Source organism: Aphelocoma coerulescens, chromosome 15 (genome assembly GCF_041296385.1).
Source record: "Aphelocoma coerulescens isolate FSJ_1873_10779 chromosome 15, UR_Acoe_1.0, whole genome shotgun sequence".
Classification (NCBI taxonomy): domain Eukaryota; kingdom Metazoa; phylum Chordata; class Aves; order Passeriformes; family Corvidae; genus Aphelocoma; species Aphelocoma coerulescens.
The window spans coordinates 4506479-4528394 of record NC_091029.1 but is presented as its reverse complement, the minus strand read 5'-3'; the positions used below and the strand labels follow the sequence as shown (position 1 = coordinate 4528394).

General features: G+C 54.8%; 2 protein-coding genes across 4 annotated transcripts; one reads left to right on the top strand and one right to left on the bottom strand.

Moving 5' to 3' along the window:
* Window positions 1–2369: 2369 nt before the first annotated feature.
* Window positions 2370–16186, bottom strand: MVK (mevalonate kinase). Of its 3 annotated transcripts, none has more exons than XM_069030530.1 (10): window positions 16072–16185; window positions 15822–15969; window positions 14870–15017; window positions 13732–13887; window positions 11835–11938; window positions 10974–11019; window positions 10071–10161; window positions 9566–9682; window positions 6704–6857; window positions 2370–4165 (listed from the first exon to the last, which is right to left on the bottom strand). In XM_069030530.1, exons 1-10 carry the CDS (start codon window positions 16147–16149, stop codon window positions 4086–4088), a joined length of 1122 nt encoding a protein of 373 aa, XP_068886631.1. In that variant the 5' UTR covers window positions 16150–16185; the 3' UTR covers window positions 2370–4085. The 3 variants fall into 3 exon arrangements, with proteins under 3 accessions (XP_068886631.1, XP_068886632.1, XP_068886630.1); XM_069030531.1 differs by lacking the exon at window positions 2370–4165 and adding an exon at window positions 4944–6396 and having other exon boundaries at window positions 16072–16186; XM_069030529.1 differs by lacking the exon at window positions 2370–4165 and adding an exon at window positions 4944–6440.
* A 202-nt stretch (window positions 16187–16388) lies between these two features.
* MMAB (metabolism of cobalamin associated B) lies at window positions 16389–21000 on the top strand. Its single transcript, XM_069031106.1, has 9 exons — window positions 16389–16474; window positions 16851–16909; window positions 16987–17080; window positions 17182–17239; window positions 17684–17756; window positions 17914–18011; window positions 18306–18370; window positions 18981–19040; window positions 19189–21000. The coding sequence occupies exons 1-9, from the start codon at window positions 16389–16391 to the stop codon at window positions 19274–19276; spliced, it is 681 nt and encodes a 226-aa protein (XP_068887207.1). The 3' UTR covers window positions 19277–21000.
* The last annotated feature ends 916 nt before the right edge of the window (window positions 21001–21916 follow it).

Genomic DNA, 21916 nt, shown 5'->3' with positions numbered 1-21916 from the left:
GGGATGCACACATGAACCCCTCCTTGCCGGTGCCGACTCATCTCTCTCAGGTGGGTCAGGCATCCCAGGACGTGGCATCGCCAGCACTGGAAGGGATATCCAGCCCATGCGGTGCCTGTGCCGCAGTTCTCCAGGGGGGGATCAGGAGCAGCCTCGGGATGAGGTGGGAGCACCGACCCTGCCAACCTTTTCCACCCCCTGACCTTTCCCCAGCCCCTCTCGGAAATGCCACGGAGCTCCTCGCCCGGCCAGACGAAATGTCAGGGAAGGTGGATGGAATATTTCCAGCCGCTGCGCCGGCTGCTGCGGGGGGTTTTCCCAGCGCTGCGAGCGGCTCCAGAGGGAGCACGGGCTGTGCTCCAGCCTGCCCCCATCCTTGTCCCCATCCTCATCCCTGTGCCACCCCGGCGCAGGGCCAAGCCGCGCTCGGCTGGCTGCGAGCGTTTAAGCAGAATTGAGTGTATGTTCAGGCACTTTCAAACACAAGTAATCTTCATCTGGGAGACGGGAAGTGAAATATGTTATTGCCGGGCGCAGTAAATTACCCGTGCCAGCCCCAGCGGATAAAACATCGCCGTCGCCGGCCGGCGCAGTCACTCACCCGCGCTGGGCCGCCACCGTCCTATCAATTACAAAATAAATGGCTGCTGGTCAGCCCGGACACGGGGCCGGGGCTTGTGTGGCCACCGTGGCACCAGGACCCGCCCCAGCACCAGGCAGCACCCGGTGCTGGCGGATGGATTCCTCCTGTAAAGCACCAGAAGGACAGCGGGAGCTGGGGATGGCCCGGCACTTCCAGCAGCTCCTCCAAGCAGCTCGTTGCGCCGGCTGGTTCAGCTCCCGCTCCCCAGGAGTGGCCCCAGAGGGGTGTCCTTGTCATCGTGGTGATGCTGCTTCGTCAGGGCTAACGAGCTGCTGCCGCGGCGGAAGCGCCCGGGGAAGGAGAGAGACGAGCGCGCAGCTCCCGCTCCTTTATTTTCCTGGGAAAGACCTTCAGAAAGCCAAGCCCGAGCCTCTAAAATAAATAAAATAAATTCCTGCAACTTTAACAATCATTGTGTTGGATTTGGGAGATGTTATTCCTTGTGACAGACAAGGGCAATTATCTGCTATCCGCCAGCAGTTTTAGCCTAATTTCATTACTGCTGTGCAATTCTTCCCGAGCCGCCAGTCTATCACTGTCTCCCAGAAAGGATTAGCCGGCACTTTCTTCATCTTCAAATGAATTTTAGCTGTCATGCCCTTGATGAATAGAAGAGGGAGGACGGTGAACCCACGCCAGCGAGCGTGGCAGCCTGGCTGTGCCACGGCGCCGGCACCGGGACCGTGCTGGAGCATCACCGGAGCTGCCGGGATGTGCCCTGGGATTTCCTGCCACGCAGGATGAATCGGCCACGGGGTTTTCTTGGAGAGCACACTGGAAGCGGGCAGGGCTCGATCTGGTGCCCGGCATCCAGGAGGGATTAAAATGACAGGATCTGTAACACAAGGAAATCATGAACACGCCATCCTTCCCCCTCGCCAGGAGATGCTTATCTGTCAGCCCGGGCCACTGAGGGATAGAGAAAAGCAATTTCAACTTCAGAGCTGAAACTGCAGATGATGCTGCAGGGAGAGCGTCCAGGAGATGGTGTCCCGGGAGGATCCACCATGGTCCCAGAGCTGACGGGAGAACTGAGGCTTCATTTTCCTGGCCAAGCTGGAATAAGGCACAGGGAGCCCAGCTCAACGTGTGCCAGAGCATCTTGTCCCCATGGTCTCAAGTTGTGCCAGGGGAGGGTCAGGTTGGACATCAGGAGGAATTTCCTCATGGAAAGGGTGGTCAGGCATGGGAAGGGGCTGCTCAGGGAGGTTTGGAGTCCCCATCCCTGGCGGTGTCCAACGAAGGACTGGACGTGGCACTCAGTGCTCTGGGCCAGGTGGGAAAGTGGGGATCGGGCACAGCTTGGACTCGATGGTATTGGAGGTCTTTCCCAACCTGAATGATCCTGAGATTCTGTGAAGTAACAGGGGAAACATTTGAGCCCACCAGTGAGGAGAGCCCAGCTGCCCTCGGGACACCCAGAGGGGGTGCAGGCCCATCCCGGGTTCCCCCAGGATGTGGGACGTCACCTTGCGTAAAAGGAAGCTCAGGAGCCGGGGGCTGGCGCCGGCCCAGGGGCTCCGTTATTTTTGTAAACGTTCATTGCCACCCGGCACAGCATCCTGGCAGAATATTTTAGCACCTTTAATGCAATTTCCTACTCCCTCTGAAATACCATTTTAATAGAACCCAGCCACACCGTGTACCTGCTCCCTAATAAACCTCTGCGACTTTAATGAACTAAATAGCAAATTACTTTTTTATTCAAGAATGAAATTTCATCATATTCATAATTCATATTTTATTTCAGACATCTGCTGCTGATTACATTACATTTAACTAAAATTAGATGATGCTCAGAATGTAATTAAGCCCCTGCCAAATTCTCTGGCCCACCAATACCAGCCTCGCTCAGCGGGGGCCGCTTGGAACCTAATATGTAATTAGGAGCTATTTTCTAGCTGTTTTTAAAGTCTGAAAATTAGCTGCCTTTATTAATCACACAGACAAATATAAAGCAGAGCCAACGCTTGCTGAAATTTCTAAAAAGGATTTTTTTTTAATTATACACCACATAGCGCTGAGACTCATTTTGAATGTTGATTTGTTGTGCACTGACATTTTGACAACTAGTTCTCAATTTGTCTGTCGTAGTTAGGCAACAACAAAGCAGACGGTAATACTTAACTTTCAAAACCTTCAGCGTGCTGGGAGGGGAGAGGGATGGGGGGGGGACGGGCTCCCCATGAGCCCTGGGAATGGGAGAGCCCCGAAATCCCTGGGGATGGGAGGCAGAGGGGACAGAGAGCCCTTCTGCAGAGGGAGGTGCCAGATGCACAAATCGCCCTTTGAAATGGCTTGGGGGGGTGGTCCCGACTCGCCCCGGGGGACTCCCACACCCCCCAAATCCTTTGGGCGTATCCGAGGACACGGCGCTGGCCCCGCAGGTGGTCCCAGTGCCACCCCCTGTCCCCAGGAGGGACCCCGGGAGCAGCGGGAGCCCCGAGGGGTGTGAGCAGCCCCCCAGCCCCGCGTGGCTGCGCGCTGACATTTCCTCTCTCTCCCTGACCCTGTTCCTGCTCTCTCCGTGATCTCCAATAATGTCACTGCCTCCTCTGCATCTACTCAGCGGAGCAGAAAGAAGGCACTGCTGACACGGAGCGCAAACAAACAATAATACCATCTGTGCCTGCCAGGGCCGGCCGGGGAGCGCCGGGGTCCCGGCTCAGGGGAGGACGTGCCGGGGGGGCAGGAGCCCTCCGGGACACTGGGACATTCCCCAGGGATGGGAGGAGACACCCCCCTGGCAGCGGCTGTGAAGGAAAAGGAAGATTTTAAAAGGTATTTTTATACAAAGTGTTTTCCTTTTCGCTGTCACTAAGCAGCGGTGACCCCCAGCTCTCACCGGACCTCCACGTTCCGCAATTCCTCAGTCAGTCCCTCCTTTAGGCTGGAGCACAGCCTCCCCTCCCCGTCCCTGTGCTGGCTATTAGAGGCAAAGCCAGGCTCGTTAGTCTTTCTGCAAAGCTCGTAATGTGAAAAATGAAGCTCAAGAAAAATTAGCCAAATTACCAGGCTAATCCTTCAGCAGCAATCGCTGCCCTGCTGCACATCCGTCCCGCGGGGGGCCTGGGAGAGGAGGGGACGATCCATGGGGAGAACACGCTCCACAGGCTTCAGTTTTGTTCCCAAAGCAGCAAAGCACGGGAGAGACAGGGCTGTGCCTCATTCTGCCCCACTCCGTGTCCCCGTGGAGCATCAGTCCCACGGCAGCAGCTGCCCGGGCTGAGGAGGGGCAGCGATGGGGTCCGTGTGTCCCAGGGCTCAGGAAGTCACAGCAGGAGGTTGTCACTTGGTGTAAGTGAAGGGTGTGGAAGGTGGGGTCAGGAACATCCCAGCCATCCCTCGGGTTATCCCTCTGGGTGTAGCAATGCCCCTGCAAAGCCTTTGATGGAGCTGGTGAAGGAGGCGTTTGGAAAGGAGGGAATGGGCACTCCCGTGCTCACAGATGGACGTGGAATCTGTGCTCACTTCCAACAGACTGGGACTGGCTCCAGCTGCTGACTTCAGCAGTTCTCATCCCTGTGGCACAGGAAAGGCAGATCCCAGCACTGCCCTGGCCCAGGGCCCTTCCTATGGACCCCAGTATGGGTCACCCTCCTGCCACGACACTGCCACCACCCTCCCTGCCCCAGGAATGTCACCACTTCCACTCCGGCACGGAGCAGAGCAGGATGAGCGCTGCTGGAGGAAAGCTGCAGGTGTCTGGTTCAGGTTGGACATCAGGAGGAATTTCCTCATGGAAAGGGTGGTCAGGCATGGGAAGGGGCCGCCCAGGGAGGTTTGGAGTTCCCATCCCTGGAGGTGTCCAAGGAAGGCCTGGATGTGGCACTCAGTGCTCTGGGCTGGGTGACACAGTGGGGATTGGTCACAGCTTGGACTCGATGACCTTGGAGAGCTTTCCCAACCTGAATGATCCTGGGATTCTGTGAATTTCCCCTCAGTTCTGGTCCCCCAGCCCTCAGAGCCAACGAGGCTCAGCCCCAGCCACGTTATTTTGAAGGGAAGTTCCCCGTGCTGGATCTGGCATCTCTTTGTGCCAACATCACAAAGTAGACACATGTAAGTGGTTAAAGTCAACACACTCCCAGATCCTCACATTGATTACACTGTATTAGAAAATGGTAAATTATTTATCAGCCTTTCTGACTTGTGATTAGTGTAAAGCCGCTCTCAGATGCAAATTGGAATTGTAATTAGACATGTAGAAAGGCAGCATCTAAGACCTGCTTTCCTGAAGCAGTGTAAGGTGCTTTTTTCCTTTTGTATCCAGCATAATTATCAAAGAACACTTTGCACATTAAAAAAATGTGGATTTATTAAAACCAGAGACAGTTTTACATGGGATCAGGGAACTAAAGCTGGTCACCATGATGCTGGGAGTTTAGAGCTAGAACATCTCAGCTTCTCCCACTTGATTTTTTTTAGCCCTGGGCTGGAAGGGGAAGGCAAGTTCCCCACCTCTGCCAATTCATTACTCAGCTTTGAGTGAAGTGATTCTTGAACACAGCTACACTTAAAAACCCACTTAAAAAACCCACCCCAGACAAACAGAGAGATGATAAAACCCCTTTGGCAGGTACTGCAGTGACCACAGTCCCTCAGAGTCAGCTCATGACTCCCAGAGATTCTGGCCTCAGCCACTTCCCTTTCACTCTGTGGCACAGCTCATGAAAATTTCAGGAGTAAAAAATGCATTTACATTTGTGTAATAAGTCTAAATGCATTTAGGTTTTAGAGTTTGTCAACTGCAACTTACGGTGAGCTTTTGAGGACGTGGTTTGGGTTTCTTTCCCCTACTTAATTACACCAAAGTAAACCCAACACCAGGCAGGGTCAGGGACGTGCTGGTTCAAGACTGAAGTGTGAGAGAACAGCTTTTACAAGGAGGAATTTTAAGCCTGCCCTTGGCCTGGAGCAGCCCTCCTTGCAGGTGCTGTTTGAGCCAGACCTTGAGCATGTGAGTAAAAACCAGAGTCTGACTACAGAACTCTGCTTATCAGCCCAGGCAGAGATTATGGAAAAGAGTGAAAGCCAGTAATTTCACTAGAATTGTGCTTTATCTTGCATTTTAATTACCCAACACTTAATTAGTAGCAGGGAAGAGCTGCATTAAAGGTTTGCTCTTCACTGGGAATTGTAGGCCAGAAGAAACAGAGACCTGAGCATCAAGCCCTGAGCTGCCAAAGATGCTCTTCACCCAAAAATGTCAAAGCACCATGCAGATCCACCTTGCCAGCCCCCACGGGACACCAGGGATGAGGGAACAGGCACCACATGCATCTGAAGCAGCAAAGTGTCATTATCCACCCTGGAATCCAGCCAAGCCCCTCTCCTCCTGCCCCTTAGGATTAGCACAGCAGTTGAGGAAGGAAATTGAAACCAGGATTTTGAGAGCCTTGGTCTAAGACCACTGGCTGGGTGCTCCCAGGTCCCCATGGCAGCCCCAAATCCCAGTGACACCAGGCCCTAAACTGGCTCCATAACCACGTCTGGAGGCCCTCAGCCACACAGGAGAGGGGAAAGAAGTTTCCAGGCATCTGGGCACACAAAGCTCTGAGGATGTGGTGCCAAGGGCTCAGTCCTGCCAGAGGCAGCAGCTCAGCTCTGGGTGAGCGCGTGCAGCACTTGGGCACTCAGAGAGGAGCAGGAGTGCAGGGTCACCCCGGGGGCCCCGATCTTGGTCTCCCAGCATTCAAATCCACAGGCACACAAGTCTTGCTTGGCTGCTTCCACGGCCAGAGGGGAGGTGTCTGCCAAGAGCAAGGCAAGAGCAGCCAGCGAGTCAGCTCGGCCACTGCAGGGAGAGGAAAAGAGCCATGGCTCCTCCAAACACAGCCCCTGGCACGGGGCCAGTGCCCTCAGGGGCTGACACACATAAATGAACACTCTGAATCGGCCCTGGATGACACACTGCAACCCACAGTGCCAGGCAGTGCTGGGACATATCCCACCCATCCCTCCAGAGCCAGACCAGGGCTGGCAGTGATTCCTTTGCTCCCAAACCTGATCCCCCAGGGCTGTGAGGAAGACAAGGATGCCCAAGGGGCTGTTACTGACCTGGTGGCAGCAGGGTGATGCCACAGCCACCCCCGCCAGCCCCGGTCAGTTTGCTGTGCAGGCTGTGGGACGCTGTCACCTGGCACAGCCTGTCCAGGGAGGGGTGGCCCACTCCGAGCACGTTTAAGTGGTGTTGGTTTATGTCAAAGAATTCCTAAAAGTAACCACAAAGAGAGGAGATGAGCACATATCATGACAGAGGCTCTTTACAGCAGTGGCAGCCCTGCCTTCTTACCCTTCACAACCACCTAATTTCTGCAGAAATTTGGCCACCAGCACCAGGAGCAAGGTCAGGCCAGAGTCTGAGTTCTGGGCTGCTCATGTGCCCCAGTCCCCCTCCACGACTTGCAGAGTGACGGGGTACCACAGCTCCTGCACTTCCCAAGAAAATCCTGATCACTGCAAGCTGCCAGCAGGAATTTATTCCAGAGCTCTCCAATGCCTCCCGACTGCTTCTCCTCTGCCCTGTCACTCGAGTGCTGAGCAGGAGGCTGTGCAAGGCCCCTCACCGGCTGTGGGAAGGGCACCGAGCCAGCAGCTCTCATTCCTGGCTGTCACCCTGCTCCCTGCTCTGCAATCCATCTGGCAAAGCCAAATCCAGGTACTTCTGACACGGCTGAGGCATTGCTGGAGAGGTGACATGGAGGGACCTCCCCGTGTTTGGTCTGTGCAGCACTGCTCCCTCCTCACGGGCAGGGCCCGGGCTGGGAGCCAAGGAGCCTCTTGGCAGCACCATGCCGGGAATCTGGCACCCAGCTCAAGTGGGGTCGAGAGGGTCCTTCCCTCCAGGAGCAGCACAGGCCCCTCTCTGAGTGAGCCCATCCTCCCAGCAGAGCTGTGGGAGCATCCCTGCCAGGCTTCCCACCCAGCCAGACCTGCTACTCCCAGAGAAAGCTGCCCCAGCAGCACGGTCCGAACAGCCCAAGGGATGGACACCACCACACAGAAGTGGAAGTTACAGCTTCTCCCCTCCCAGTAGGACAGGTGAGGAATTCAGGAGCACAGGGAAGGGCTTGGCCTGTGCTTGGAGCATGTCTGGAGCAGGGCCAGGAGCTCCCAGGCTCCCTGGGCACCACAGGGCCCTCCCAGCCCATCAGCATCTGCAGCAAAGGAAGGTTGTTCTCAGCAACACTGCTCTGACAGCCCGACTCCATCACCTCCAAAGCACGTGGTGGCTCTTCCCAGAGGGTTTCAAAAGCCAGGAGCCAGCCAGGACAGGACCAGTCCCAGAGAGGCTTCCTAAGAGCAGCCTTGTGCTCCCTCCCCCAGCAAGTGGCACTGAGCTCTTCCCTGCCTGCAGCTCCCGGCGAACAGGGAGGGACTCTGTGCACAGGGAGCAGCAGGGCAGTGGCAGCCACATCCCCCTCCCTCAGCTCCACCCAGGAATCCTGCCAGCACCACACAGGAGGGGCACTGCAGAAAGAATCCCTCTCCCCCCTCCAGAGCATTTCTGCCCGTTGTTTAAGGAACTGTGGGAAGAGGAAGGAGCTGGTGGCAGGCAGAGCTCAGCCACCACCCATTCCAGGCTGGGCAGGACACACGTCCATCCAGAGGCCTCTTTATATGCCTGAGTGAGGGCACAGCACTGCCTGTGATGATCCAAGACACCTGTCATCTCCTGATCCAAAATCTGCCAGGAATCCGATGACAGCTTATGACACACTAGACTAGTTCCATGGTTCAAATACAGTGCTGGCCAGAGCTGCACATTTCAGAAACAGCCCCAAAGATAGATTTTTATATATATGTGCTGCATCTAATCAGCTGGGCCTCTGTGGGCTCTTCAAGCACAAGACAAAACAACAAGATTCAACCTGCTCACCGCAGTGCTGCTTCCTGGGTGTGGGACACAAGGATGCTCTGGCATTTTCCACGTGAGGATCTCAAAGCGTAACTTGAATTATTCCCCCCTCTTCCCTGTCCCCTGATCCTTCTGACAGCCTGAGGATGTGGAATTAGGATGAGGAGTTGTGTGAAGCTGTGCTGTGAACAGACTGCAGACCTCCCCCAGCTGATGGCAGCTCAGCCCACCCCGGTGGGTCCAGAATCCCACCATCCCACTGGTGCAAAGGGAGCAGGACTCTGCTATGAATCCCACGGGAACAATCCAGAGCAAGAGCAAGGACAAGCAGAGGTCCTCCTGAGAGCCAAGGGGAGGGATCCAGATGCCAACAAGGACTGGTACCAAATGGTTCCTGAGTGTCCAAGTTGGCTCCCTGGGCCAGGCCAGGTTTGCCTCAGCTGGGACACGGCCACATGTCCCTCCCCCACGGTGCTGTGGAGCAGCATTACAGCACTCTCAGCACTTCTTCCACTCGGAAGCCTGTTCCTCCCCCCTCCCCAGCCTCTCCTCTTTGAGCAAAGCCAAGACAAACAGATCTTTGTGTGCACCTCGTGCATCAATGTCAGGTCAGCCCTGGGCACAGCTCTGTCTGTGGCTCTCTGGAGCCAGGATGAGCATGGAACACCAGGAGCTGGCTGGGAACCAGTCAGTCCATCACAAACCAGTGGCTCTGGGCTCTCTCCTGACTCCAGACCTGGCAATGACAGAGCAGTTGCTTCACAGGCAGCAACTGCCAGAGCTGTGGCACTGAGATCACTCCATGTAAGAAAAACAAACCCTCCAGAGCCCCAGGCCTGCTCCCTCCCTCCCTGCACACAGCTGGGGAGAGGCACCAGCAGCAGCTTCTGGCTCCTGGCTCCAGGAAGGGCATTAAAAGCAGCACACCCAGACCACGGTTTCGCTCGGAACTGAACATTTCCTGCTATCACTTTTTTTTTTTCAGACCTAATGTTCTTTAAATGACATTTTGATGTTCAACAGTAACAGTGGCTAAAAATACTGGCGAGCAAGCCCCTTACCTCCAGCACAGGGTAATGCTCCCGTGATGGATTTGCAGGCATCGCCTCCAGAACACTTTGGCACTCCTGAGAAATGGCATCGATGGAGTCCAGCACCGGCTTCATTATGGCAGGGAACTGGAAAGGGGGAAGGAGGGATGTGAGGTGCCTGCTTGCTGCTCTTCCAATACCACTGGGAGGAAACTGGTCCCAGTCTCTCTGAGCTGGGCAATTCCTCACTCGTTCCCAGAGCAGGGTGATGGTAACCTGCTCCTGCCTGCAGAAAAAGGAGGAAGAGAAGGAAACAGGCCAGAGGAAGGAACTGCTCTTTTCATGGTAGAAAACTGGCAATTTTAACTCCTGTTAAACTGGAGGAAGGGAGGAGATGAAACTCCATTCCCAGGCAGCTGGGAGATGGTGGCCACAGGAAGGATCTCCCAAAAGATCCCTGTGGGACCTGCAGTCCCACATGAGGGTTATCTCCCCAAGGTTATCCCCCACATCTCCATCCCACGACCATCTGCACCTTCAGGATCTTCTCCTTGACACCAGCCACCAGGACCTTGGTGCTCCGAGGGACTTTTGTGTTGGTCAGCAAGATCCTCAGAGTGGGCACCCTGGAAGCAACAGGAGGCAGAGAATCCCAGAGCGCTTTGGATTGGAAGGGACCTTAAAGCTCATCTCATTCCAACCCCCTGCCACGGGCAGGGAACATCTCCTGGCCTCTTTCCTTCCCAGTCCCCAAGGCTACAGCTTATTCTGCCTCAAAAGGCCTCTTTGAGCAAGAACCCAAGTTAAGGAGTCCCATTCATTTTACAAAACTTCAGCAGGTGCTTCAGTGCTGGCTGGGTTCAGGTTGGTTCCTCCTGGAAACAAGGAACAACTGTACTAGAGCTATAAATAGGACTGTCATGTATTTACTGAAATCCATGTTTTTCAAGCAAATTTTTTCCTTTGAAATACTCTCTACAAGGGTAGCCAGCAGTGGCCATTAACTGCTAACAGAGAAATTTCATGCACTGTGAAAGATTTTAATGGAGTTAGATTATACTTCTCTGGCAGGAGGCACACACAGGACCCGGATTTCTCTCTGCCAGTGGGTTTTCCCACCACCAGGTAAGCACAAAGTTCCCCCTCCCCACAATGTCATTTGCTGCCAGGAGCAGATCCATTCCTGCTGCCCATAATGCCATGAAATTAATATTGATCCTTTGTGCTCTGTTCATCTAATGTCAGATAATGACCAAACATTTCATTGTCCCCATCCACCCCAACAGCTGAGGCTGCCCACACCCAAAATGGGGCTGCAGAGCCCTTCCCACACTCCAGCCATCTCCCATCATCCTCACACCCTCCAACACCCACCCAGAGCCTCTCTGACATGTTCCACCCACCGTGTGTGAGGGTTATTTTTAAACTCCAGTATTACCTCTTTAATGGTGTGATTTTTCCTGCTTGGTATCTCAGGGCTCCACCTAAAGTAAAATACATGTATTGTCTCAGTGCAGAGCGAGCTGAGAGATAACACAGAAGGTCTTTCATCTTCAGAACCTCACCCAGAGCCTGTGACAGTAATTGCAAGAAACACCAGCTAAATGAACCATGTTCTCCAGCAGCACGGCCCTGCTTCACCTTAATGAGAGGGTCTGGCTGGACGTGCTTAACCCAAGGCCTTTCCCTTTGCTCTCCTCTCCTCCAGGATCACATCAAATAATTTTTGAAAAGGCAAAGAGTTTGGTCAGCATGAAATCTTTCCTGAAAAAAAAACAGAACCCAGCAGCGATTCCCTGCAGCAGAGCCCAGCACGTGGGATTCTAGGGACTGAACGTGTGCACTGGGTGTCAGCAGCTATCCTGCAGCGTGGAATTTCGTTGTCCAAGAAGGAATGCCTCACTTGGCTCCTACCCTCACAGAGGCACTGCGATTAGGTCTCATTAGAAAGATTATTAACAGCCTCCAAGGACACTTTCAAAACACTGGGAAGTCGCTGCTAATTGAAACTAAATGACAGCTGTCCAACTGCATTTTCCCCTGCATTATCCCTGGGACAGGATTAGGTTTCTTTGTTCACTGCAGAATGTTTAAGTATCAGTTATTTGCAGCGAGGTCTCTGCCCCGTGGCACCTGCCTGGGGGGGGGGACGACAGAGCTCTGGTGTTCCTGCAGCCAGTTCCCAACATTCCAGTTGGCTCCAGGCCCAGCTCACAGATGGGGCAAACTGAGACAGGGAAGGCCAACACAGGGACCTGAATTTGGGAGTTTCTGCCTGGGAAGCAGCAAACAGACCTACCCCAGGTGCCAACAGCATTATCCACACCCGACGGATTGCCATGGATCACCCGCTCCCCTTGGAAGGCCCAGCTGTTAATCAGTGTCAGCTCTTCTTCTGTCCACCTGGAAGGCAAGGAAATGACTCCAACACAAACCACTCCAAACCAGTGGAGGGAGCAGATTCAGGAGGAAGATCCCAGCCCTGACCTGGTAAAGACCAGATTTCATGGAATTCAAGTCCCGACTCATCCCCACCTCACCAAACATGGTGTGTTACCACACACTGGAAAGGCTGAGGGAGTTGGGATTGTTCAGCCTTGGGGTTACCTAATTCCAGTGCCTGACAGGGCTACAAGAAACATGGAGAGAGACTATTTACAAGGGCCTGGAATGACAGGACAACAGGGAATGGCTTAAAGTTGACAGGCACTGACAGGTTTAGATTGGATACTAGGAAAGAATTCTTCCCTGTGAGGGTGGGGAGGCCCTGGCACAGGTTGGGCAAGGACAGCATCCACTATCCCAGGTTGCTCCAAGCCCCATCCAAGCTGGCCTTGGACACTTCCAGGCATCCAGGGGCAGCCACAGCTTCTCTGGGCACCCTGTGCCAGGGCCTCACCCCCTCCCATGGAGGAATTCCCAATATCCCATCTAATCCTGCTCTCAGTCTGAGCACAAAAACACACCTCTGACCCTGCCTGCACACCACAAGTCCATTCGACGGGTATTCCATGCTGGAGCAGAGGCACAAATCCCCATTTTGGAAAAGCCTCACAGCATCCTGCAAAGCAAGGCAGAAACTCCAAGAGCCACCTGCTATCCGGAAACCATTTCACTTCACTCCCACTTCCCTGGCCCTCAGCTGAATGTCTTTATCCACGTCCACCTTGCATTCCACCTGCCAGGATTTAATCTGGGAGCACTCAGCAAACAGCTCACACTGCCAGCCTCAGGAACTGGAGCGCTGTAAACCACTTGTTTCTAATCCTCTTTGAGAGGCTGCGATTCCTCCCGACACAGGAGCCTCTCTACCCTGCTGTTCTTTTCTTGCCATGGGAAGCCAAACCCTTCTGAAGTCTGACACCCCCATCTCTCTGCAAAGCAGCTGGAAGGCAGGAATTATGCTGGATCCATGCTGAAAGCACAGAGGGCGAGCAGGGAATGAAGACATCCTCGCTGCTCTGCTTGGAGCTGCCCTTTCATTTCCCGATTTGGGAGATTTGCTGGAGCACAGGGGACAAAGTGCTCCCAACAAGAACCTGTTTCTGGGTCAGGCTGCAAATTCTGGTTCAGAGGCAGAACACAGAACCACCCCCCCTTGCTGTCTCGCTCTCAGCCCCACACAAAAACTCACACTACAGAGGTTCTGCCCCTCCAGCTTTGATTTTTAACAGCTTCAAACAGAGCCTCCTCTCACACAGGGCACAGCACCCCAGGCTTCCAAAGGTGAACTGCAAGGGTAGAAGGAAAGAAACTCTCTTTCACCAGGTACTGATAAAAGGGAAAGACAGGCAGGAGATCAGGAGGAAATGTAGCACATGCAGAAATAAGTTCACAGGAGATGCAAAAAAAAAAACCCAGAAAGGATCCTCGAGAACTCAAAGCAAAACCTGTAAGATGCTCAGAGACAGAGGAAATTGAGGTTGAAAAATTTCAGTGCTGAAAAAAATAAAGATTTTTTCTCCCTTTTCAGGTTTTCTTTATCTGACACTAGACAAGGGAAACAGGAGGAGTTTTACAAAGTCTCTGGGACAGGGCTGGAAACACTGGGCAGGGACAGAAGATGGGCTCAGGGTGTCACTTGTGGTCACAGCCAAAAGAGACCAGGAGAGGTGGCAGTGCTAGAATTCGTGCAGGTAAAAGGAAAGGTGAGGCACAGGGAGCAGAGCTCTGCATGCCAGGCTGGAATTCCTTACCTGGCTGTGGATTCTCCCTCCTGCAGCGGGCAGGAGATGGCTCCACACACCATGAGCAGGGCTGCAGCCAGACACACAGCATAGGCAGCGCTGGATCCCAGCCCTGCTCCTGTGGGCAGCTCCGACCACACCACGATATCCACGCTGGGCACATCCCTGGAACACAGACACACAGGGACTGACACAACCACCCCGGATGCCACCTCCAGACAACATTAAAAAGGCAAAGGAGGCCGATTAGGACTGATCTCAGGGAAAGCTGGGTGAAAACTGGCAACATCAGCACATGCATCTGACACACAGGGGTTTCAGGAGGGCTCATTCCAAAATGGAGCAGCCTGGCCAAGCCATTGTGCTGGAATAAAGCATTCCTGAATTGGATCTATGATTGGCACAGCTTGTCAGGCTGCTAGCAGGGGCACCTGGTAACTAAATACCTGAGCAGCACCACAAAGCCCCTTCAGAGATTGCTGTAAACTGGATTTTAAATGTATTTCGGAACAAAGTGTAAACATCCCAAATCTGTAATTGCACAGCCACATCCCACTGGAGCAACAGGCTGGTGGAGAAGATGGAACATGGACATATCCACGTCCCTTTGCTCCACTGAACACACCTGGGTTGTGTTACAGACCCCAAAACCAAACCCAGGAGGCTTTTCAGTGCTGCTGAGTGACAGTCCCAGTGCCACCCTGAGACTGCAGGGAAACCACAACCCAGCTGCATGTCCCAATTCTTTAGTCTTTGATTTCTTGGATGAGAATACGGAAGTTGGGCTCTGCTTTGGTTTCTGACACTGCCCTGAGCACCCATCCAGTCCCACCGAGATCATGAACGGTGCTGGGCTAAGCTGGGAACGGGAACAGCCCCACGTTCTCACAGTTTTAGGGAGATCCAGCCCATAAAGACATCAGACTTAGTTCAGACAACAAATTCACAGCTTATTTCTGTTTTTCCAGCCTAAGCCAGGATGACAGGAGCTGCCTGCTGGAGGGAAGGGCGTCTGTGTTGTGACTGTGTTGTGGCATGAACTGCTCTGGTTTCAGCCCTCAAAACTAAATGAGAGCAGAGACTCCCAGCTCACCTGCCTGCGGCACCCACCCACCACCAAAATTTTGGAGCAGGAGGAGAGCCTTACCCATACTTAGCAGAAATAGCCAGGCACATATACAGGAAGGCAAGAGTAGCAAGGCTCTCTGGAGCTGAGGCTCCAGCTGCAATTCCAGCAAACTCCCTCAGGGCATCCAGCTGTTCTACGCTGGGGGACTTGGACTCATCAAAGTCAGCTATGGAAGCAAGCAGGGGAGAGTTTAAACACTTAGAAACCAGGGAATTGTTACACTGAAAGCAGTATTTACAACAAAACCTTCTGTTACAGTAGGCAGAAACAGCTGGAGCCAATTTCAGGTTCTACCTGAGGATTTGTGATAAAGTAAAAGGAACATCTTCACCAGCCACTCTGAAATCCCAGTGTTTCCCTGCCTACACCTCCCAGTGCATCCATCCATAATCACCATGGAAAACTCGGCAAGTCACAAACTCTTCATCAAAGAATGTGGATTTTGGAACTGGGATATCCTGGGCCTCCAGCCAGCACAAGGTGCTGCAGAAATTCTAGTGAGGGCTGGTGCGGGACAGAGAGGCAGGAAAACAGGCCCTGTATTCCTGATTTCCCCAGGAGCCCCCAGCTCTGAGGGGAAGCTTCAGGAAGGCTCCTGTTTGGCCCCCACCAGTAACACACTGGGATGTGGACTCAGGCTGGCTCCTGTCTGTGTCACAGCAGCACGGGAACAAGTCCCTGGAACCCAAAACAGGAGGGGACAGGGCCACACACGGACACCTGAGCATCAGCAGTGCTCAAGGGGGATGTAAGTAACTGAGAGATGCAGGGACAGGCCAGTGAAACGCACACTGAGCGAGGTCAGAGACAGCGGGGCTCTGAAACACTGCAGGGGGGACAAATAACCCCCTGCAGGGTCACCCCACGGGGGTTCTACAAGGTCACCTCATGCGGGGTGCAGAAGGCACCGAGCAGTGCCCAGAGCCCCTCACTCCGCCGGGGCAGCGGCTCCCCCCCCCTCGGCCCTTGCCTGCGATCCGCCCCCGCAGAGCCCAGAGGCCGGGGGTGTCCCAGCTCCTCAAGACGCCGACGCCGGGCAGGGAGACGCTCAGCCGGCCCTCAGCGCCGGGCCGCAGGCGGAGAAACGTCCGCAGGTCCAGCGCCACGGCCAGGGCCACCTGCGGGCGGAGAACGGGGGTCAGCGGGGCCGGACAGCGCTCACCGAGCTGGGCACCCGCTACTTTTCCCGGCAGCCCTCGCCGTGCCCGGCGTGCCCTCACCTTGCCCAGCACCACCGCGTGCTCGCCGTGCAGGATCACCTTCCCCGGCGCCGACACCGCCAGCTCCCGCGCCCACATCGCCGCTGCCCCCCGGCCCGCGCTGACTGACAGCCCCGCCCACCAACCGCGGCCACGCCCTGCCCCGCCTCCCCACGTCCAACCAATCGCCGGGCGCCTGGCGGGGGCGGGACTTGCGGGCGGCCAATGGGAAGGCGACGTTGCGGGGTGGTGCGGCCCTGGGGTGACCGCGTGGGCTGAGGGCGGGACGGTGGCCACGCAGGGTCACGGCGCGGCGGCGGTGACGGCGGCCGGGAGGGATGTGGCGGCGGGCGGCGGCGGCGGGACGGGGACTGCGGGGGCCGCTGGGGATGGCGGGGCGGCGGTGGCGGAGCGGGGCGGGCAGGTGAGCGTGGGAGGAACGGGATCCCCTCAGGGTGTCGTTCCCCCCCTCACGGTGTCGTTTCCTCCCCTCACGGTGTCGTTCCCCCCTCACGGTGTCATTTCCCCCCTCACGATGTCATTCCCCCCCTCACGGTGTCGTTCCCCCCTCACGGTGTCATTCCCCCCCTCACGGTGTCTTTCCCCCCTCACGGTGTCGTTCCCTCCCTCACGGTGTCGTTCCCCCCTCACGGTGTCATTCCCCCCCTCACGGTGTCATTTCCCCCCCTCACGGTGTCGTTCCCTCCCTCACGGTGTCATTCCCCCCCTCACGGTGTCATTCCCCCCCTCACGCTGTCCCCTGTCCCCCCGGTGTCCCCTCACGGTTTGTGCCCCCGCAGCCCTGACCGCGCCGCTCCCGAGCGGGCCCCGAGGATCTACACGAGGACGGGAGACTCAGGTAGAGCCCGGGGAGCTCCAGGGGCCGCGGGCAGAGCTCCCCACCCGAGCCCTGAGCGCCTCCCGCTTTTCCCAAAGGATTCTCCAGCACCTTCACCGGGGAGCGGCGGCCGAAGGGCGACCGGATCTTCGAGGCCCTGGGAGCCACGGACGAGCTGAGCTCGGCCATCGGGTAAGGGAGTATCCAAACCGTGGGTTTCATACGGGAAATCATATTTGTTATGATTTCTTCATTCCCAGCTAACTCTGTTTTGTTTTTTCTCTCTGACCAAGGCTGGCTGGTGAGTTTAGCAGTGAAAAGGGCCACACGTTTGTTGATCAGCTTCATAAAGTGAGTATTAATGATAATCTTCACCCAGTGCAGTCCCTTATCTGTGCTATTAAAACATGAACTCCTTAATTTTAGCCACAGTGCTCCCACTGACACACAGGAATTCAATACATTTAGTATTTCAATATATAAATCTTCAAGACCCCTTTGATTGCTCTCTAAGAGGTAAACTCCTTTAACCAAGGAGGAAACTGGTAGATCAAGTGATTAGTTATGGGCAGACAGGCTCATCTCTAGGTTTATGCTGAGATAAGTCAGATCCACATTATGGACATGAGTTTTGTTGTCACAGGTTTGAAATTGGGGCACAAACCAACCACGTGGGCACAGCAGTGACACAAGGTCCTGCCCGGGCAGCCTGTGAGTTTGGCTGATTAGCTCTGCTGAGCACAGGAATGTAAAAAGCCATGGCTGGGAGTGACAGCAGTTGTGATTTTTGTCCAGGTCCAGTGCATGCTGCAGGATGTGGGCTCCAACCTCGCCACGCCGCTCTCCTCGGCCAGGGAGGCTCACCGGAGTAAGTCTTGCCTTTCCTGTCTTGGGCACAGCCTGGAGTGGGTGGGGGTGGGATGCTGAGGGGTGTGTTGGACTTGCTGATCCAAGAAAGCCAAAGCAGAGTTCAATTTGTTTGCTGAATCACTTCTTTTCAGACGATTCTTCTTTCCCCTCTGTAGAACGAACATCTTTCAGCGAGAAGCCCGTCCTGGAGCTGGAGCAGTGGATTGACAATTACTCAGAGCAGCTCCCTCCCCTCAGAGCCTTCATCCTGCCCGTAGGTGCTGCCTGTGCCACTCACTTCCTTAGGGCAGCCCTGCTCCACTGCTTGCCATGGGAAAGCAGGCTGGGAGGCTGCTATTTCCATAGGCAAATGCCAAGAGAAAAGCAGAGACGAGGAGCTGGGAGTTACATTTCCCCACCCTACTGCGCTGGGATATCCCTGCCTTGCCTGGCCGTGGCACAGGGATCAGTTCCATGTGTGTGAGACGTGCTGAGCCCTCGCAGGGAGGGGAGGGGAGGGTTTTCCCTGTTGGTGCAGACACTGAGTGGTGTTTCCTTGCTGTTCCAGTCTGGAGGCAAGAGCAGTGCTGCTCTCCACTTCTCCCGAGCTGTGTGCCGCAGGGCTGAGAGGTGGTGAGTGCTGTGCTGGGAGAAAAGGGGGTGGGGACACCCCAGTGACAGCAAAGCAGGGCACTGGGAGCCAGCAGCCTGGGCTGGGCTGGGCTGGGGGCTCAAGCCAAGCTTTTGTTTGTTTAGTCCAATTCCAGAAGTGCAGGAGGCACAAAGCCAGACCCTCCCCTCAGCTGGGTCATCCAACCCAAACCTTTTGGGATTCTGCAGCCCCAAAATAATGGACCCTTCCAGGGATGGGGCAGCCTGTGCCAGAGCCTCCCCACCTTCCCAGTATCCCATCTAACACTGCCCTCTGGCAGTGGGAAGCCATTCTCCCTTCTCCTGTCACTCCAGGCCCTTGTAAATAGGCTCTCTCTGTTCAGTGATCCCCATGGATGAGTATCCTTGGAGGAGCAGAGCTGGGGACCTCTGGGACAGACACAAACATTACTGGCATCATTTACCCCTCCCAGATCCCTCTGGGAAGCACAGATCCTTCACAGGTGCTGGGGGAGTCAGAGTGGGGACCCCAGGGGAGATTTGGGCTGGGAAGAGGCTCCAGCAAATTGCAGCCTTTTGTGCACTCGGAGCTGGAAAGTTAAACACCAACATTTCCCTTTGCTTTTCCCAGCGTGGTCCCTTTAGTCCAAGCAGGGGAAGCAGATCCAAATGTGGCCAAGTATTTAAACAGGTAAAAAAATGAAAACCCCAAACCCTTGCTCTGTCCTACTGAAGCATTCCCTTAAGTTCTGGGGATAAAACTGGGGGGTTTTGCTTCTCGACAAGCTTCTCTTCTGCAATAAGATCACTGGCTTTCCTGCTTTTCCCTTGCTTTCCAGGCTCAGTGACTATCTCTTTGTCCTGGCACGTTATGCTGCAATGAAGGAAGGGAAGGAAGAGAAAATCTACATAAAACCTGAGCCCTAGCTGGGAGCTGGAATGTTTTTTCCTTGATCATGGAAAACTAAATCCAGTTGACTGCTTTTCTTGTCCATCAAGGAAGGGAAAGAGAACAAGCCTGGGCTGGAAATGGGAGCTGCCAAGAGCTTCCTTGTGAGATAACCAGGACTTTGTTGATAAATGCTGAGAGGAACAGAATCACAGAATATCCTGAGTTGGAAGGGACCCAGACACACCTGTTCTGTTCCCTGGGCCTGCTCCACACATCCCATGTGGGGATGGCTCTGGAGTCACTGCTTCTCCCAGGTGGGAGTTGAGGCAGGAGAATTCCAGTAACATTTTGGAGATGCCTTCATTTCCTTGGGCAGCAGCAGGTGCTGTGGGAAGGCTCTGACACGACTCTGAGGGATGATGAAGGGCAAACAATCAGCTCCTCCTTTGAAGTCACAGTGCTCGTATGGAGCAGCAGCTGGAGGCGTTTGGGAATTGTGTCTGCAGCTCTGAAATAATAAATGTGAATTTCCTTGTACCAAAGGGCCACAAACTGTCACATTTTAACAGCGAGCCCTGTGTGCTTTGCTGCTCTAAGTCCCTTCCGATCCATCAGCCCTGGCTGGAGCTGAGCTGTACAGATTTACAGGAATGCACCAAGAATTCCTTGGCTTTGGCTGCCTCTTGTTGTGCATGTGAGGAATGTCTCTGTGCATCCTCTGCCAAGAATGGAGGATGGAGGGGGTAAAAGGAGGAAAGGCCAAATCCCAGGGTCCATGTGCTGGAGTTGTCTCCACGTGGAGCTGCCCCTCTGGCTGCAGGAACAGCTGGAGGAGCAGAGCCCGGGGTTTGGAAGCACGAAGGGCACTGAGGTTGCAGGAAAAGGGGTTGGGATGAGGAGCAGGGCCCTGCTGGAGCTGGGTGAGAGGGGAACACCCCGAGGGTTCCTCCCGAGGTGTCCGTGCTGACCCTGGGACCGTTGCTCCATGGAGCCCTCGGCAGAGCAGGCTGGAGCGAGCTCACACCCACATTGCACCCCCAGGTCCAGCTTTGCACTCAAGTCCAAGCTGCTTCCAGCTTGGAAATCCAGCTGGGAGGAACCCATGTGAACCCTGGTGGTGTAATTTTTCCACCAGGGAATGCTGTGGGCTGCGAGGTGGTGATGCCCATCCAGGGCTTGTCCTGCTTTTAGTGGGGCAGCTTTTAAATCCATCCTGCCCCTTCCCCTGCTCAATTATCTGAGTAGGAACAACCTTAAACTTGTTCTCCAAAGAATCCCTGGCTCTGTGTCCCTTTTTGGCCAGTGAGGAATGTCCAGGAATGAGTGAGGAATGCCCAGCACTAGCAGATCCCCCGTCTCATCACTCACCTGGGTTTGAAGCAGATACTTCACGGCTCTTGTTAACGCACATTTTTCATGGAGTAATTTTCCAAGCCTCAGCCTGGAACACATCCCGGTGACAAATGCTCTGGATTTGGATGGTCCCATCAGCTGCAGTGTCACCTCAGCCATTCCCTCTGCCTGCTCCATCCAGTTTTACGAGAGCTCCAGCTCCAGGACTGAACCTCAGGAATCAAGAGGCTTTTCAAGTTTAATTTAATAAAACCCTTTGCAATATAAATTCTTCACGAATGCTCCATAAATCAGCTCAGGGAGGGATTTATAGTATTTCCTTTTTTTTTTTCCAGCTGGGGGGAAGAAATCTCACTACTGTTTTGGGACCAAAGCTGGCATTGTTTGGATTGCAAGGAGAAATAAATCAAGCTACTACACTTCACATGATGGAGAGATTAAATTTACTGGGGTGCTCCCAGCTGCCCCCTCCCTCTCTTACCCACAGCAGTTGTTTGTGGTGGGCTGAGGCAGAGGGAGGTGTTGGGGTGACCCTCATGCATCACTAAGCAGGGCTTGACTTTAGGAGGGAGTTGAGACAAGGCTGCAGCTCAGCAGAGCTGGGCCAGGGCCAGGACATTCTGCCCTGGGAGTTGTCCCCAAGGTGACAGGACAGCCATGGGCTCTTGAGCTGAGGGGCTCAGCCTGGAGCAAAGGAGGCTCAGGGGGGACCTTGTGGCTCTGCACAAGTCCCTGACAGGAGGGGGCAGCCGGGGGGGTTGGGCTCTGCTCCCAGGGAACAGGGACAGGAGGAGAGGGAACGGCCTCAGGCTGGGCTGGGGAGGGCAGGTTGGATACCAGCAGGAATTTCCTCATGGAAAGGGTGGTCAGGCACTGGAAGGGGCTGCCCAGGGAGGTTTGGAGTCGACATCCAAGGAATGCCTGGATGTGGCACTCAGAGCTATGGGCTGGTGACACGGTGGGGATCGGTCACAGGTTGGATTCGATGATCCTGGAGGGCTTTTCCAACCCAGCTGATCCTGGATTTCCTGTGATTCCTCTGGTGCACCCTCCCCACCAGGCTGGAGCAGAGGCACGGGGCAGCCGAGCTGCCAGAGCTCCTGACCCCACAAGGTCTCAGCCAGGCAGCAGTGGAGTGACCAAAACAAAACCCAGCTTTTAAACCAAATAAAGCTCCCTTGCTCTGGGCTGGCAGTTGTTTTTCCAAGCTCTTTGTCTCTTCCCAGCTCTCCCAGCCATACAGCATAGGGATTCCAGTGCCTGCACCTCATTAATATCACAGGGGAAGGCAGATGCTTTGTCCAGGCTGCCCGGCTCCAGCG